Source organism: Haplochromis burtoni, unplaced genomic scaffold (assembly GCF_018398535.1).
Source record: "Haplochromis burtoni strain Fernald_Lab_line unplaced genomic scaffold, NCSU_Asbu1 Contig_149, whole genome shotgun sequence".
NCBI classification, from domain to species: domain Eukaryota; kingdom Metazoa; phylum Chordata; class Actinopteri; order Cichliformes; family Cichlidae; genus Haplochromis; species Haplochromis burtoni.
The window spans coordinates 753,313-770,950 of NW_024582510.1; the positions used below are offsets into that span (position 1 = coordinate 753,313).

General features: G+C 38.4%; 2 protein-coding genes across 3 annotated transcripts; one reads left to right on the top strand and one right to left on the bottom strand.

Moving 5' to 3' along the window:
* Nucleotides 1-3,083: 3,083 nt before the first annotated feature.
* meaf6 (MYST/Esa1-associated factor 6) lies at nt 3,084-8,456 on the bottom strand. 2 transcript variants are annotated; one of them, XM_005938747.3, is made up of 8 exons: nt 8,284-8,456; nt 7,415-7,530; nt 6,997-7,084; nt 6,870-6,915; nt 6,581-6,773; nt 4,967-4,996; nt 4,072-4,105; nt 3,084-3,533 (listed from the first exon to the last, which is right to left on the bottom strand). In XM_005938747.3, the coding sequence occupies exons 1-8, from the start codon at nt 8,371-8,373 to the stop codon at nt 3,519-3,521; spliced, it is 612 nt and encodes a 203-aa protein (XP_005938809.1). In that variant the 5' UTR covers nt 8,374-8,456; the 3' UTR covers nt 3,084-3,518. The 2 variants fall into 2 exon arrangements, with proteins under 2 accessions (XP_005938809.1, XP_005938810.1); XM_005938748.3 differs by lacking the exon at nt 4,967-4,996 and having other exon boundaries at nt 8,284-8,454.
* stpg1 (sperm-tail PG-rich repeat containing 1) lies at nt 8,457-11,907 on the top strand. The gene is made up of 8 exons (XM_005938786.3): nt 8,457-8,542; nt 8,616-8,726; nt 8,820-8,921; nt 9,421-9,591; nt 9,682-9,790; nt 9,869-10,037; nt 10,122-10,312; nt 10,804-11,907. Exons 2-8 carry the CDS (start codon nt 8,658-8,660, stop codon nt 10,875-10,877), a joined length of 885 nt encoding a protein of 294 aa, XP_005938848.2. The 5' UTR covers nt 8,457-8,542; nt 8,616-8,657; the 3' UTR covers nt 10,878-11,907.
* The last annotated feature ends 5,731 nt before the right edge of the window (nt 11,908-17,638 follow it).

The window sequence follows — 17,638 nt, forward strand, 5'->3', positions numbered from 1 at the left end:
GAGTGGTTTGGAGACAAAGTTAGAGAGGCGAGGTTGAGATGGTTTGGAAGGATAGTGGATATATCAGACAAGGGATGTTGAATATAGAGCTCCCGGCCAGAGGGAAAAAGGAGAAGACCACAGAAACCTCTGAAAATGTGGGATTGTGCATAAAAATGGTTCTACTTCTTAAATAGTTCATGCAGGATTTTTGTAAACCTCCCTGAATCATACCAAAGGTCAATCAAGTCTTCAATCACATTTCGATTGTTCGATTTCTAATCCACTGTGGTGGTGTACAGTGTTTGGACAAAAATTGTGTCTTTGTGTCAAACATAATAGAGTTTCAGCATTTTCAGTCTGAAAACCCTATATGTCCTTTATCGAAGTGGGACTTCTTTAAATAACAAGTCGTGGGTCATCATGACTTTTCCAGGATTTATCCTCTGAGAACAGAAAGGAGTAAAAAATAATGCCAATCCATCTGGTAGATGTTGAAGTATTTAAGTCATGAACCAAAACATTGGCTTGGCACAGACTCTGGTAAACACATTCATTTTCCATCTAGTTTTTGTTGACCAGAAAAGAAGTGTCAGCTTCACAACAGCACTGAAGAAAAAAGTCAGCCGCATAGTTTTCAGACTATACGAATGTCTCTGCAAAAAATATTGATATTCACCTAGCAGATGTTGAAATATTTCAATCTGGACCAAAGTGGTGGAACGACTGGCCATCGATAGCCGGCATCCAGAGTCCAGCTAAAAAACTGCCCGTTACAGGAACGGAGCAGTAAAAACAGTCAGTGTGTCATTTCTACCAGATGAAATGTGACTGTGGGATGGAGCTGTGGTGGAAACCGAGGAATGTATTCCAGGAATCTTCCCAGTCGGTCCCTCCATCATATGTGTTTGTCAGCAGCTCTGTTTCCTCAGAACGCCGGACTCCATCTCTCCCGTGATGTTTCAGTAAAGCATGACTAATAACATTGTCACAGCAACACTCAGGTATCCAGCTTTTGAGTTACTCATGAGGTATTTAAATGTGTGTTTTTAATCGAAATATCCATATAGGGAAGAACTGAGTGGAGGCTCGCTAAAAGAGCCTCAAAGGACCAGTTTTGTTTGGTTTCTACAACAACAAAAATCCATGACGCTGAAGGTAAAGGAGCTCAGATTTGTGCAATTCACACAGTAAAATGTAACGAATGTGGTATTAAGCATGGACTAACTCCTTCAGAGGCCCAAAATAGTCTGTTAGGCTACAATGTTTCAGTTTTTTACTTGGGAGCAAACAAATAACATCTCAGCATTTTTACCAGAAATGCTGAGATGTTATTTAAAAGTCATACGCACCGTTTCCTGTTACATTAAGATTCCCTTTGACTGGAAGTATTTTTATTGCATTCCACATGTTATTATCATGAAATCATAGACCTCAGTATGTCCCTGCAGTTTAATCCAATGATCATGTTCAAACAGAATCATGCTGATCCTGATGTTTTGCCTCGTCCTTAACCAAACACCTGTGAAGCACCCAAGGGGCTAAAAGATGACACCACTTAAGGGTCGTTCTAAAAGACAGTGAATCCCCTATGACTCCCATGATAAAAATATATTTTCTGTAAATACCTTAGAAGCTGTTAAATTGGCTCATGCCAATAAACTTCTATTTAAGCCTTCAGTCACACAGGCGTAGGACTGGTCAGCGATTCCCAGTTGCTGGGAAAACGTGTGCATTCCATGACCGGTTGCGGAGTGATTACTGAAGGTTGCTGGCAGTCACTAGTATCTAATTAGTCAATAAGAGGTATATGGGGCTGCACCCATACCTTCTTGTGATTGCTTTTGTTGCTTGCACGAAGTCGTGGTTATCAGTAGTTTGCATGGAAGACGCCAGCTTGTCTACAAACCTCTTTCCTGTCTGTAAAGGTGTGTACTTCAAAGGTGAAAATTCTCCATTGACTATTTGCATGCACTTCTTTAAGTTTCATTCCTCTTCAGAGAGTAAGTAGCGAGTGTTTGCAAGCAAGTCGGTATCTTCGATGCACACTGTGGGCGACTGCGACAGTCTGCTAGCAACCAAAGCAATCCCAGTGAGGCTTTTAATGCAGCATCCTCTTCACCTGGTGGTAACCAGGAGCCTGCATGGGAAACGCGCATTTTTCCTTAGCAACCAAAGGAGGGAGAGTAGTCTTTAGGCCTGCATGGCCTTCTGTGCATTTTGAATCTAATTATATTACAAATAATGTGGATGACACAGCCTGTATAAGTTTGTGCTTATGGATGGCCAGAATTTAGATTCATAGACATAGACAGAGGAATATGGGGACATTAACACAAACAAACATAAGAGGACGTGTGTGGAGTCTTCTACAAAGACAACAGCATGTCGCTTTATAAAATGCTGATTAGTTGAACAGGAAAGAGAAGTGATCAATGTCAGATATTTGCATTCAGCCATCTCCCAGCAATGCATTGCTACAGCTTTAAAATATATAACAAGGTGACTTTACTTTACATTCATAAACTTAATTAGCATAACGTGAACTTGTCTGGCAAAAGTAGCAAGTGAAAACTAATTAATGTTTAAATCCTGCCCTCAATTTCCAAAACTTTCTGACTGGTTCTGCACTGACCCCTGGATATGGAGTAATTGTACAGCATTTGCTCAGCCTGGTATGTTTATGTATAAAAGCCCAACCTTAACAGGGAAATAACCACGACAATGTCAAGCGTCACCCTGCTCCTGTCTTCTAGCACCACCCAGTGGAAAAAAGGGATGCTAGATGGTTCATCTTTCAAACATTTCACAAAATACCTTAAAAGTATTCAAGTACTTTATCAAGTAAAGCCATTCAAGTTTAGGACTAAGACAATCTGAACGACCATGTGCCCGACAACCATCAGACTGTGCTCTTGTGTACTTAAATAAACATTTTTATGAAAACAAGCTGAGAACTGACAGACGAAAATGTGCATAAACACTGTTGATATTTGCACTCATGTATGTGCTGTATGTGTGGGAATGTTAGGCTAAACGAAGCTTCCCGTCATGACATTTTAATAACAGTCGCATACCTCGATAGTTTTAAAAACCAAAACATATTCTTGCTGAAGTATTTTATTTTTTTGTCAAACAAACAATGTCATAAAAGAATTTGGGGGATTTGAGGGTAATCCGACCATGTGATGCTTAACAAAAAAAGATTTTCTTACAATGGGAAACAAGAAAATTAGCTACACAATAAATACAGTCATTTTCTTTAAAAAACAAAAAAAGAAAACACTATACAAGATGATGTGTTACTGGCAGAGAGCGCCAGTAGGCGACAAGTAACAAGCAACACCGTATATCTACTGAAGGTAGATCAAAAAGTGAACCCCATCCAGTGGTAGGCGGTGAGGGGAATGTTTCAACTGATGTACACAGTACAGGCTGAAATATGACGACAACAACAACAACGAAAAGTGATTAAAAAAAAAAAAAAAAAGAGTCCAGAAATCTCATGTATTCTCATGTGTCCAGGTCCTCCAGGTGTTTTAAGTCGAGTAATCCTGCACATAAAAATAGGAGCCGAGTCACACTTAACAGTTATTCATCAATCAGTCGACTAAAGTAATTATTACTTAAATTAAAAGAAATACCTCTTTCAGTTATTTTTAGGGTAAGGAAGACAAAAACGTCATAGATGACAGGAATCTGGATTATTTAAGGTTTCAGGCTGTTGGTCAGATGATCGAAACTTCTGAATTTAAACGATCAGCTGCCATTTTATTAAAAGATAAAATGATTAACATCTTTTTTTTTTTAAATACCCAAATTTGGAAAATTCATGTCGCAGCTGCCAAAACGATACAAACACAACCTGTAATGTCTAAAACATATTTTATTGACCTGAACTTTCTTATTTATGTATAAATAAATAAGAAATAAAAATACAGCAAGGCATCTAGCCTCTATAAAACGAAGAGCTCTATCCAAGAGATTCAATAAAGCAAAAGTAAAGCAAAACAGTCATTACAAGTAATAGAAGCAGCAAAGTAAATGTCAAAGACATTAAAGTGTCTCAGTGTAACAGAACAGTGAACTTACAGCTCTGGGTTTCTTGTTAACCTTCATGTCAAACCTGAAACAAGTACAAAGACAGCATTAGTCATCTTACATTAAAATCCTGCTTCTGATGGGAATTATGGAGAAAAGCAGTACCACTACTGTACTATGAAGAAGCCTAAAAATGAATAAATAAATAAATAAGCCTGGTAACAATAAAACTACATGACCGCATGATCGTTCTTGCTCATACAGAACTTCCTAACCAATCCGTCATCTAACGAGCAACCCAGCAAGCGGAGCTGAAGAAGCAAAACTGAAATGAATCTGTGGGAAAACCCATCAAGAAGCAAGAAAATTTACTGACGCTCAGAGTGCTGGATGCTGGCATGCATTTAAGAAAATATGTACATATCAAAGAATGAAGTGTTGGACATGCAGTGTGACTGAGTAATAAAATAACAAGCAGGCTTCAATTCAAACTAACCCTATAGAAGGAGAAGATTAATAATTAAAGTCAAATCATGCATAAAAAAGTGAAAACGTAAAAATAAAAAGTAAAAATTGAAATGAAAAATTAAAATTAAAAAGGTTCGAAGTTAAAATAAAGCTTAATTAAAACATGCAAAAATAAGTAAAAATCAGAAATTAAATTAAAACTTAAAATAAAATAGATGTAAAAATAAAGTAAACATATGCAAAAATTGAAGAATAAAAAATTATTAAAATCAAATAAAAGAAGAAAACTTAAAAAAAATAAAAAATAAAAAGTTGAAATCAAAATTTAAAAAAGAAAAGCAAAGATTTAGAGAAGAATATACAAATAAAAATAGTAAGAGGACATAGAGGAGAGGAAAACGGTGGATAATTTGATGATGGGCTTAGTAGCAGGCAGGATGTAAACGTGACAGGAGCAGGAAGTAAAATTCAGACTTACTCAAAGTCATAATCAAACATGGCAGAAGGACTGAGGGAGCAGCATTAGGGGAGGGAAGAGAGCAGCAGCTGTTAGTTTACCAACCTGAGCCTAAAGCCCTACGAGTATATAAAACTGCAGTCCAGACTTTAGAGAGTGAGAACACCACCCCATCACGCTGTGTTAGGAGGAGAACCTGCTGTGTTAATATGTAGGCATGAACAGTGAGGCCCGAGTCAACAAAAACACGTCGACATGACACGTTAAACCTAATTTGTCTTAACAAACTTATCATTTATTGACCCTCTGATCACCCACTTTGAATACGTCTAATTTTGGTCAAGCACAGTAAATTTCTTTAAGAAAAATAAACAGACTTTTGAGTAATGTTTACTAGTGAAACCATGTACACTCCCTGTTGGGGAAAGTAACACCAAGAAGCTAAACCCAATCCTTTTTATTTTAGAAGCTCAGAAGTAAAGAAAAAACAATAACCAGGTTATTCTGAGATTGTAAAGCTTAGTGATGTGGACCAGAAATCTCTCAACATATTTTAGGCTGAATACCAAAATAATACCCTCCATTCTCTCTGAAAGCAGAAGCTCAAATGTCACAAACACTTCAATTAACCTGTTGTAAGACATCTGTGCAGTTGTCACACTGCAGACGAAAGAAAAAGAAAGAAAGAAGAAAAAGCAACTTTATCTCAGAAAACATGTTATTCATCTACTGTTGCCTCAACTGGTTAGTCTGTGCTATATCACGACTTTGGTTTTTTCTTTGCTTTATGATTGCTTTTGTCATGCATGAGAACGTCAGCACATCCAAAATGTCTTTTTTTTGGCTTGTTGTGCACTGACTAATTACGACCAACTCTCGTGTCTCCAGCACAGCTGTGTGTACTTGGGCTGGATACGCAAGTGTACAAGCATATCTGCCAGTGTCAGATAACAGAGGGAGATGCTGAAACAGGAGAAAAAAGTGATACGTTCAGTAAAAACAAACAAACAAGCCCCAATAATTGCATTCATTTCCCTGCTATTACATTTTCCGTTTTTTGATTTTTTTGTTTTCCCCTCAACTGTGACATCTGTAATCAAGGAGAAGACTGGATTGCAAAGTGTGAATATTTCTTCACAGCTAAATCTATCCAGGAGAATGCTCATTCATTCAACCGTGAGAAAATGTAATAGTCTACTGGAAGAAAAAATACTCCTTTTATACTGGCCTCCCCCCAAAATACCTTTAAATACCCCCCACTGTGTACACACTCACACACCAAGGCAGCAAAAAAAACAACACGGGAGCTTCTGGAATCCAAGTTGCAAACTTATTCTAGCCATACTAGATCACTTTTTGTGATCTCTCTGTGAACAACGCAATTCAATGAGCTCTTGCAGGTACAGGCAGTAAAATGAGAAATAGATTCCCTGGTGTCTCTGATTGAAGCCACAGGGGTTTCCTTACTAGTAGAAACTCTGATGTATACAGAAATTTTGCGCAAACATGTTCTGTAACCTGCTTGTCAAGAGCAGTCTACATGAACGGCTATGGATGTAGCTCTGTAATCCAAAAAACGCAAGGATATTTTAACAACATGCTGATCCCACCGTGTCTCATTCCTTTATTTAATACCTGTGTCTGTTTTTGTTCTTCCTCTTCTTGTGACTCCCGTGGTGGCTGCCTGAGGAGGAGGAGGAGGCAGCCTTCTGAGGCTTCAGGTCCTGCAGCGTTGAGTCCACATCCTCCGTGTCCTCCTGGCTGGGCTCGTTTTCTTGGTTCTGGAGATCTGGAGAGGTATCGCTTTCTGTGCCGCTGCCTGCCTCACCTGAAGAAATCAAAACAACAGCATAAATGACAAAAATTACTACCAGTCCACAAAATATTAACTTTTAATGCTGCTTAGCTCAAAAGCAAAACTCACGCTTTTCATTCATGTGATCTGGTATACCACCGAGTGCACACACGGCCTGTAAAAATGTCACCGATTGAACAGTTGCTTTTTGTTATTATGCAGCATATCTGTTTAAAATAATAAGCAAAAGACTTACTGCAACCGATGTAACAGATGACTTGCTGAATAAACGCTCGGCTTCTTTGAATTTCCTATTCCGTCTATCAGTCTTACTATTAGAGTTCCTGTTAAATTAAAACAAGCAAACAAAAATGTAAAAAATTTAAACAATGGTTTGGTCCAAAAGTGGCTCCAAATGCCCACACTGGGCCTCAGGAAAAATGGCATATTTCAAATTATTTTAAGTTTTTCCTTACGAAAAGAAAAGAAAGTTCTTCAGACTTTTTTTTGCTTCAACATCAACTAGATGTAGTTTTTTTTCTTCGTAATTTTACTGGAACTTGATTTCAACCATCGGCTGTACTCTTCCTCCTTCTGCTGGCTTGTATGTAATTAATAGAAGTCAATGGCTCACTTTTCATTTAGTGTAAATGAATTTCCACAAAGCTGCTTACTTTTGGTTGGTGAGGTATCTGTCCCATCCTCTGATGATGTTGCCATACATCTGGGTGTCTTCTAGATAGCTGCCTTCAAATGCATATATTTGTCTTTCCAAGTTCACCAATGTCTCCTGTGACAGTGAAGAATGTGGAGGAAAAGAATAAAAGTTAGATATCTGAGTTTTAGTCATTACATTAATCAACCTGGCTGGTAAACTTTTAACAGACATTTATTTTCCAATTTCATTGTACTACTGTACTATGTATGACTGTGCAATGACAATAAAGAGTTATCTATCTATCTATCTATCTATCTATCTATCTATTTATATACACAAAAATTAGAAGAATAAAATATGTCCCTTTTGAAGTGTTAATTATTCACTTGCATTTGCAGAAAGGATTCAGTGAGCGCGCAAAAGTGAAGATAGCGATGTCTGTCGCAATGCTGATTTATTATTCCTCATGCCAGAGAGGTAAAAATATCATAGGTATCCGGCTGGATGTACACAATACACATGTGACACCAACTTCTCGCGAGAACTTGGCCAAGCAGGGCGGCTGCTAAAATTTAGCTACGCTAAGTTGTTAGAATATTTTGTCAAAAGCGCTGCTGTGAAGTCGGTATACGTAAAACACTTAAAAGAAATATTCAGAGAGCTCGAACGGAGTCTTGTTACTACTAACACTACTCCTAATCAAACGTTATCAGCCAAACAACGCTGTCGACCCGCTAACTAAGTTAGCTGCTACCGTTAGCTCCGGCTAACATTAGTTTAGCATGTAGCGGGGCCTCGGCTAGCATCGCGCACGAGAAATTTTCCCGCGGTGAAATCTTAAATGCGACTTTTATTTTTAAGGAAACCACCTTAACGTCTACTTACGGCGAGTTCTTGTTTCCTCTTTACGAGCTCAGCGAGCTCCCGGCGAGTGTCCGGGATCTGCGGCGGAGTCGCCTTCGCATGCATCGCCATGACGGATGGCCGATTAATCTGGAAACAAACAGAAACTCGGTACAATAAAGAAGCCCGCCTCCATTTCACCGACAGGTGGCGCTGGAGTCTCGCGATAGATCTGTTTTCACATCACCATAGCAACTGCTTTAAAATTCCAAGGAGCTCGAATAGCGTCAGATGGCTTCGAGTGAGTCCAAAGTGGAAATCCTTATAAATTCTTAAGCTGAAAACGTGACATAATGGTTTCTTTTATCTTGTAGCTAGTAAAGGTTTGTTAAATACAAGCTAAGTACCAAATAGCGATGACAACACATCAGGAAAAGAAGGGCTTTTCCACCCAGGCTAAGAGGTTTGCTTCTCAAATCAGTCTGGTAGGAAGTTTAACTCCATCAAAATTCAAAGCATTTTAAAAGAATAATAATAACAGTACCTCATAAATAACGTGTATGGTGTTTGTGTGTCAGAGTGAAAGTCCAGGACCGGGAACCTACGACTGCTTTACCAGCACTGAAGTCAACTGTCCTTCCTTCTCAAAGAGGGGCACCACCGGCTTTGTCCCATCCAAGGTCAGGAAGTCCACTAGGTATCATCTTGAAACGCCTTTGGGCATTTATTCTGAAGTCTTGTTGATTATTTATACTTTGTTTTGTTTTGTTAAATCATACTTTTTGCCCCAATGGGGCTTTAGAAAATCCTTACTTACCCAGTATGTTATTTTTCTACAGCATCATTGCTAGTGGATTTTGTCTGTGTGCCTTTTTATGTATTGCCTGATCCAGGATGAATTTCTCCTATGGGAGACAATAAAGTTATCTTATCATTGTTAGATTGGTGTATACACCCTGCCATTCATCCTATGTTAACAGACTTCAGCTTCACTGCAACCCTAATTTGAATAATCTGACAGGAGTTGGCAACGTTTAATTTGAGCCTTATAATGAAGATGACACAGAAGAAATCTTAAAATCAGTGTTAGTTATGGCTCCAGTACTTAGTTTAGATTTACCTGATTGTTTTTAGTCTAATAAATTTTAAATGTCTTCATCACTTCATCCTCTCTTCCAGGTTGACAGAAGGCCACAGAGACTCACTCCAGGCCCAAATGCATACAACCTACAGAGTTCCTTCATAAATAAATATGACTTCAACACTGGAGCCTCCAGGGTCTTCAGGCTGCCCATAGCTGTGCAGATGGATGGTCCCAAACATATAACTCCAGCTCCAAATCAGTATGATGTATGTGTGCTGATTATAAAAGCTGATTCAGGGTGTAATCTCTGAGATCCTGTTGTGTATTTTTTTTGTCATTTTTTTCTTTCTATACAGGTCATTTGTGTGAGGAGAGTAAGCGTCTCCTCAGTGGTCGGTACATCGCCTTTCCTCTCAAGAACCACACGGGATTCATTTTACCCCCCCAAAAATGTGCCATCACCAGGTCTGCATTGAAGTTTTGTCTTTTTTAGCTTCTTATTAAATTTGCACTCAAATTTTTAATATTAAAAACTTCTCAAAGGCCACTACGAGGTGAACAGCAGCTTAATCCAGCATGGTTCAAAGGCGGTCTTGTCACCCTTCAGATCAAAAACTCAAAGAATCCTTCCTCCGGCCGACCACCGTGTGCCAGGCCCGGGGGCCTACAACCCCCATCAGGCACCCACCCCAGTGAAGAAGACAATCCTTCCGTAAGTAACCATACAATGTTTAGGTTTTGCTACTTTTTTTTTTATTATTATCTAAAATTTACATCCTTTTATGTGTGTTTGAAGGAGAAGATATTTTTTGGCAATAGCAGCACCTCCTCAGACTGTACCTAAGGATCCTCCTTTGCCGGGTCCTGGGCACTATGACATAGGGCAGTATGACCGGCCATCAAAGCAGTCCATACCCACTGCTGCTTTTGCATCCAGAACTCAAAGAATACCCCAAAAACCGGTGGCTGATAAGATCCCAGGACCAGGTAATAAGATAAATGAGGCAGTTTTCTCACATGCATTTGATCTCTGATTTTCTGGGACTTAAATAACACTGGTGCGCATGGCAATATAGATATCCAGTTTCTTCCTGTTAAAAGGAAGCTTTTCCTCTCCACTGTCACCAAATGCTTCCTCATAGGGGGCTTGTGGGATTTTTGGTCTTTCTTTCTAATACTGTAGGGTCTTTATGTTAATATATACGTCTTGAGGCAACTACTGTTGTGATTTGGTGTTGCATAATTAAAATGGAATTGACGGAATCTGATTGAAACAAGGCGTCATTAATAAATTGGTTGCATAGCAGTTTACACATTTGCCTACTAGCACAGATCCCTGCTTTGATCTCAGGAGGAGATACAAAAAAAGATCTGCCAAACCAAACATGTAGAGCAATCCCTTATGAATAAAGGAGCAGCTAAAGTAGTTGTTATTGCATTCATGAAAGCATTAAATAAAACTTTCTCTCTCCTTCCAGGTTTCTATAACCCACAGCTCTTGTCAAAGCATTCCTTCTTTTACAACGACTCCAGAGTCTGGGTTCCTGTGTGAAGCTTCCAGCTCAGACTGCACTGTAGATACGTACATCTTCACTCAGATGAACTGTGATTGCTGCCATTCTTAGATCGGCACTTTTAGCGTGAATTGGATGAAAATTAAATGTTTGCACCAATTTAGTCTCTAGTTCCATGTTTATGTTGGCCAATCAGACCTAGGAATGTTTGGATGTTTTCGGAAATGAATCATAATCAGTATTTATCCACTGTGGTGGTGGTCAAATGCCAGAATTCTTGAAAAGCCATATGTTTTGTCCTTGTGGATTTCCTGATGCTCTAAAGTGATATAGAAGAAAGTGTTGGCACAGTCCCCAGCAGCTGCCGGTCCAGCCAATGGTACGCCACAGTAACAGCTGAGAGCTCGAGATGACACCACTCTGCCAACTGCCAGAGGGCAGGCGGAGGGGTGGAGTGACTGTGTATGTGAGCAATGTGACTGACTGGGCATGAGGCAGGGTGGTGTTTAACCCAAAAGACAAATGGACGCATCACTCAGTTCCTGTATCACGTTGCATTGGAGCTGACTCTCTCACAATGTTTAAAAAAAATCAAATATTATTATTATGTTATTAATGCACATATGATTGTAAATGTTCTTTTTGTAAGGCCTTGTGCAGCTCTGGTCCCAGATTCTCTTGTTACTTCAATTTTTTAATCAAATTTTCCAAAACAGAAAACACAACATAAAGTTACACACGCCATCTTTTCCATGTTTTCCGTGGTTATTGTGATAAATGGCATTATAAACTTATGTGTCCACAATAATCATGGAGCGGGTCCTGAGCAGGAACAGCAGCTTTGTGGTTCAGATAAGTCGAGAAAACGAATGTAAAACCTTGTGTTTGATCTCTAAAGCTGCTGTAATCGGTATTTTGATAATAAAACTCTACCTAAGAACTACCTGAAGCAATGTGATGCTTTGAAAGAAGGTAATTGTATGACACCAATATAGAAGAATTATCTTAATACCTCATATGTCGAGGTGATTTAAAAACTGTCTGACTAACCATTAATGATCTTGATCTCTGTTTGCTCATATAAGTGTTTAACTGTTGTTTTGTATGATTATGCTCACTTTTTTGTTACGTTGTTTAAAAATACAGTGTTTGTATTTGTTTGTAAACTTATTGACTTACAAATTTCAAGCAATTTTAGGCTGCAGTCACAAAGCTAACCTAGCAAAGTAAAGACCTTCAAAATACTCCGTGATTTAAATGCCATTAAAACTCAGACTTTACATTAATGACGGTTCCCCTTGAAATAAATATGTGTCGGGCAGTTAAACGTCCAGATATTTCACGAAGCGTGGGTTTGAATCAATGCACCAGGATGATTGGCTGGATGTGTTCGACCGCTATGGAGAAGATAATTGGCATTTTGGGTCAGGGGCAGGACATGCGTTGTACAATGGGCATCTTTTGTGTTGTTCAACCCTGACCTAGATTTCCACTCAGGATACTTTAACTGGTGAGTCTTTTCATTATAAACTTTCTGGTATAGCGGTGTTTTTGGAGATGGTAGAGGCTGTCAAATCAACTTATTTACAGACTGGTAAATGAAAAAAGTGTTTAGTACCTCTATGGACTTTATTAAGGCTTGAAGGCTGGGGAGTGGCTGGTTTAACTGATGACAAGAAAAAAACCTGCAGATAAACAGAATTAAACCAAAAGCAAAATAGCTGAAATATTTTTGCTTTAAAGTTAAGTCTTTAAAATCTTACAAAAACATGCGCATATTGTTCACAGGTGTTTGGGGGACTGCTGATTAAGTAGTGATAAAATGTTGGTATTTACTTTGACTATTTCAGGGGGTGGTTTCCAAATTGTCACACCCACTCCTACCAGGAACTTTGTCCATATCATCCTCATAGGTGATGCTTCGTCCTTGTTCTGGATCCTTAATTATAAATATTGGAAACAATTTGAAAAGGCTTTAAAGAAATGAAGTGGCAATCAGAGATGTCTGTTTCCAGGTTTTCTGCTGAGCTAACTACATGTAGCTTCATTATTGACATAAACATGAAGTGTTATTACTTATCTCATCTAACGCCCTGTGTTTTCCAAAGCATTCAGTCTGAGACATCCTTCCAAACTTTGACGTGGCATTTTGTGTTCAGCAGATGCAGCTGTTAATGTGAAAATTAATTTCATGGAGACAAATCTGCCCCCTGACTGACTTCGACGTGAAAAACATTTTGTCTCAGAGCTGTTATGGAAACCTCATGCTTATTTCCATCTGCACACTCAGAAGACGCGATCCACTTCAGACCTCAGTGTCATCTGCTCGCAAGGAAATCAGTTGGAGATTTTTTTCCCCACCAACTGCAGACATGCTTGACACCCACATTGTGGCAGCTGTAGTTATATTCAGACTCTGACTTCAGCAGTGTGCTTTCCAAATATGTGCACTTGCCCTGTAAGACCAAAGCATTGTGTTCTTGTGGTTATACAAAGAGAAAAGCAATTTAAAACTCTGCTTCTGCTGACATGAAGGTTCTCTCCCACTCGGGTAAAATGCACAGGGAGTATCCAGACAAATGCTTAAAGTGTAACTGCAGGCACGAAGCTTGATTTGTAGCACTTTTGTGGTGTTGTCCCGGACGGGTCATTAACAACATGCCTTTGTGGGTGTATGGGACTCTCTTTGAACCTCGCCACTTCCTTGTCAGGTGCAGGCGAGTGTGGACATGCATTCCCTTAAGGAAAGGCTCAGTGAGAAGGAGCATTGCTATAGAACAATGCTGCAGGCACACTGAATTTGAATTTGCTCACTGATCTTTTCTTTAGTTCATTAAGTGCACTTACCAGGTGTGTTACCTAGCAAAGCAAGCACATATATAAAGCACATTTCACCCAAAAAGCACGAGCTACCACAGAATGAGCAAAAAATCAGTAACAGACAAATGAAAACCAGTTATTAACTTAAAAAAGCAACAAAAGAAGCAGAAATGAAATTACATGATGACTAAGATCAACAGGAGACCATTAAAAATGATGAAATCTCAGAATTAAAATCAATAGAAGAAGCAGAAATTGAATAAAATGCTAATGTAGGATCAGGAACTAGGCCACTAAAAGGCTCATCTAAACAGGAGTGTTTTTAGCTCCGTTTTAAATGCTGATTATGACGCAGCACACCTAATATGATTCAGAACAACGCTCCAGTGGCTTCAAATATTAAAGGTAAAGGTTAGATTTGGCTCTAGGAACAACGAGACAGGGTACAGCACTGCTTTCTGCACCAGAGTGAACAGCTAATTGTGTCATGTTGTGCTTATGTCTGCTGCTTGGCAGTACACCAGTGGATTGCAGGCACGTTTTGTTTTGCTGTAATTTCATGGGCCTGCGTAAAATGTTTAAAGGCACATGGTGTATTTATAGAGTTGTTCGGGATCATAACATGAGAAGACGACGGGCCTGTTAGTCCATTTTATTTAGATTTTTAGTCCCACTGGCGAGGCTTTAAGGACGACAGTTTGGGTCATTCACTCAGTATTGTGCCACAAAATATAAATATAGATATGTTTCTTTGTATATCTAAAAATATATCTAAAAACACACAAATGCCTTAAAACTGCATTCTTCTTAAAATGGCCCCCAGGGGTTGATTCCTGAGGAAGTCTGTGGGACCTCACATGTACCATTTTGAACTTAGTTAAAAACTTTCCTGATGAATTTATAACCTCAGTCACTTATGCTGGGTCATACTGTAAAAAGTATGTACATGTTGGTTATTCCAGGAGTCACAAAAGTGTATTACTCATGGTATGATCCTTGTTTAATGACTTCTGCTGTCAAACCTGCCCCCCTCTCTACACATCTGGTTTTAAAATGCCAAAATGGCGACAGTCAAAAATGCTCAAAACCCTGCAGCCAATATTTTATGTGTGGTTTTACTGTGACACACATGGAGTACAAACACTGAGCAGGAATGAGTGCCTAGGGTAAAAAAAGAGCCTTAAACATGAGTATAACTAAACCTTTTCTGTGATGGCCAACTCTGACAAGTTAGCCCCTCCCTGCACGCTGATAGATTTCTTCCTCAGGTTTGTTATCAGGCTTTAAACACTAAAGTCTGATGTAGCCGTGCAGGAGTGGAGAGCTGACTCACGTCAAAACAACTCCCAAAATTGATTCATACTGCGTTGGATAGGTTGTGAGATCAGCTGACCTGTGTTGTCAGCTTATCACATACATCCAAGTGGAATTTGGAAAGTGATGCAAAAGAGCAACGTCAGCTTATGCATCCAAATTATTGACCAAACCAAACAGTGATCATGGAAACCACAACATGGGCTGAGATAGAGGATTCAGAATGAAAGTGTCAGGATTTTCTTTACGTGTGTGTTTGTCTGTTGATATTACTAAAGACAGACATTTGCAGTAGTTACACAGCGCTTTAGTAATAGTTAGTGTTGCGTTTGCAATGATCAAAGCAAATCTGAGCAGCTACAACACCTTATTAATATGCTTTACTTTGATAATAGGCGAGGTGCGCTGCAGGCTCTCAAACATAGTAAGACTGCACAGATGTTTGCGGTTACCTGCTGTCCACATATAAAATGCTCAAAGTGTCTTAGTTTTAATGTTTTTATGTCCAGTATTCTTACACAGCCTTTAAACAAAAACACAACGAAGATACTTTGAAAGAACATTACATTAACCAGATAACTTAGCACATCATTTACACATCCTATGTCATCTTCCTCTTCTGTCCTCACATTTGTCATATTTTCTAGTTTAACCTGATAACATAAGAAGATAACAAGATATAACAAGGTAACCTGACTAAATACAAAATGCAGTTTTTAAATTGTGATTTTTAGGGAAAAAAGTTTAAAAAAAACCATGTAAGTATGACAAGTATGCGAAAAACTAAGAAATCACGAAAGAGCCAAATACTTTCCCCCAGACATAAAAAGCTACACAAACTTGAGTGAATGACCTGGATATTAAGTCTGTAGCTACATCAGCAGCATCAGTGTTTAGAGTCCTGAGTGTCTTCACCTAGCTAAGTGGGTCATGCATATTTTATCTCTCTGGTAATGCTCACATACATTTGGCCCTTTAGTACATCAGTATGTGCTCTGTCACCATGTTGGATAATGTGTCCAGCTCTGAAAAGAACCTCAGATGTGCATTAGGAGGATGTTTGTGTGTCTCTGTATTATATTTCCTATCACTTCCATCCATCATGAAGCGACATATAATGATGACCTCAATCTTAATTGTTAAGCCAAATGAGCAAAAAAAGCAAAAGGCTTTTTCTAATCAGACTTTTTAAAAAGCTCCTCTTTAAAAAATGTATGACGCTTATCTTTAGCCTCACATAAGCCAGATGGGTTCCTCTTCTGAGACGTGTTCATGTGAAAATTTCCCACATTTTCCAAACTTTTTTTTATTATACTGCTACTGCTATAATTTCGGGTTTGTTTTCTTTCTGTTTTCTTTTTTTCAGCCTGGATCACTGGCCTCCTGCAGTGACAGGGAGGTCACATTAATTGTTAATTAGCAGCAGATAAGTCCCTGTCATCTTTTAAACAGGGGAAATATGATTGAAACAGCGGGTGTGCAATATGTAGTGCTCTTCATGTTTGTATTATTTTGTATATTCATGTTTATTGGTAACTTTAAGATGACTTTGGTACTTTTTAACCTGTTTTTAAGTGTAATCTCTATTGGATACTGTTTTCTTGCAGACATATATGCTTAAATAATACACGCTTATAAAGATATCACGATGTTTAAAGAAAATAAAGCTTTTCACTGTTACAAATGGTTAATTAACATGATGATAATTGCTGTAATTACACCGACAGTGTGTTGTTATGACAGCCTATCCCACAGCAAGCCGTTTTCAGCTGCTGAGGAGTCATCTGATGGGTCAAACCATTCAGCGGCTCCGACAGTTAAGGGGACACTAATGTCCTGTGTCTGCGGATAAAGCCAAAGAGAAATTATTGTAAATGTGAAGTTTGACCTTCAGAAGACTTCTTTCGTGAAGTATTGGCTCTTCTGTGGCGTATTTTTTACACTCGCTGTGTAGATGGTACAGTCCAGTTGTCCGGCATGCGGTTTTTCGCTGCCAACGAGGTTAAGCCAGAGCAATGCGAAGAGGAAATAACAGGAAATGACACAATCCTGCCTTCAAAATAACAATCTTTAAGCTTTTAGAGTTCGAAAGAGGAGATTAAATTAAATTGAAAAAAATAAATTAAACGAATTAGGACATTTTTAAAACGTCTGTTACAAACATAAATAAAAGTTTAAGGGCTCAAATAATAACTGTAGGTTTCAAAGTAATTGAAAGTGTACAACACTAATAACAATAATCGGAAAAAGAGGATTTTTAAAAATGTTTTTTAATCACTAGTTGTAAGATCCTCACTGGATTTGCCTTATTAATCATTACTGATTGTAATAATACCCTGGCTGGAAATTAAACCATAAAAATAACAACAAAAAAACCCAGTAAGAACCAAAAAAACCAAAAAAAACAAAAACAAAAAACAAAAAACAAAAAACAAAAACAAAAAACAAAAACAAATTAAAAATATGCAAAAGAAGCCCCACTAAATAATCAGAAAGTAAATAAAGCCAATAACCTTTTACCTGCTGTAAGAAATGTATTTCCTGTGTGTTCATTATTGTATCTGGCATCTTAGTTTCTACTAACTAACTAACTAACTAACTAACTAACTAACTAACTAACTAACTAACTAACTAACTAACTAACTAACTAACTAACTAACTAACA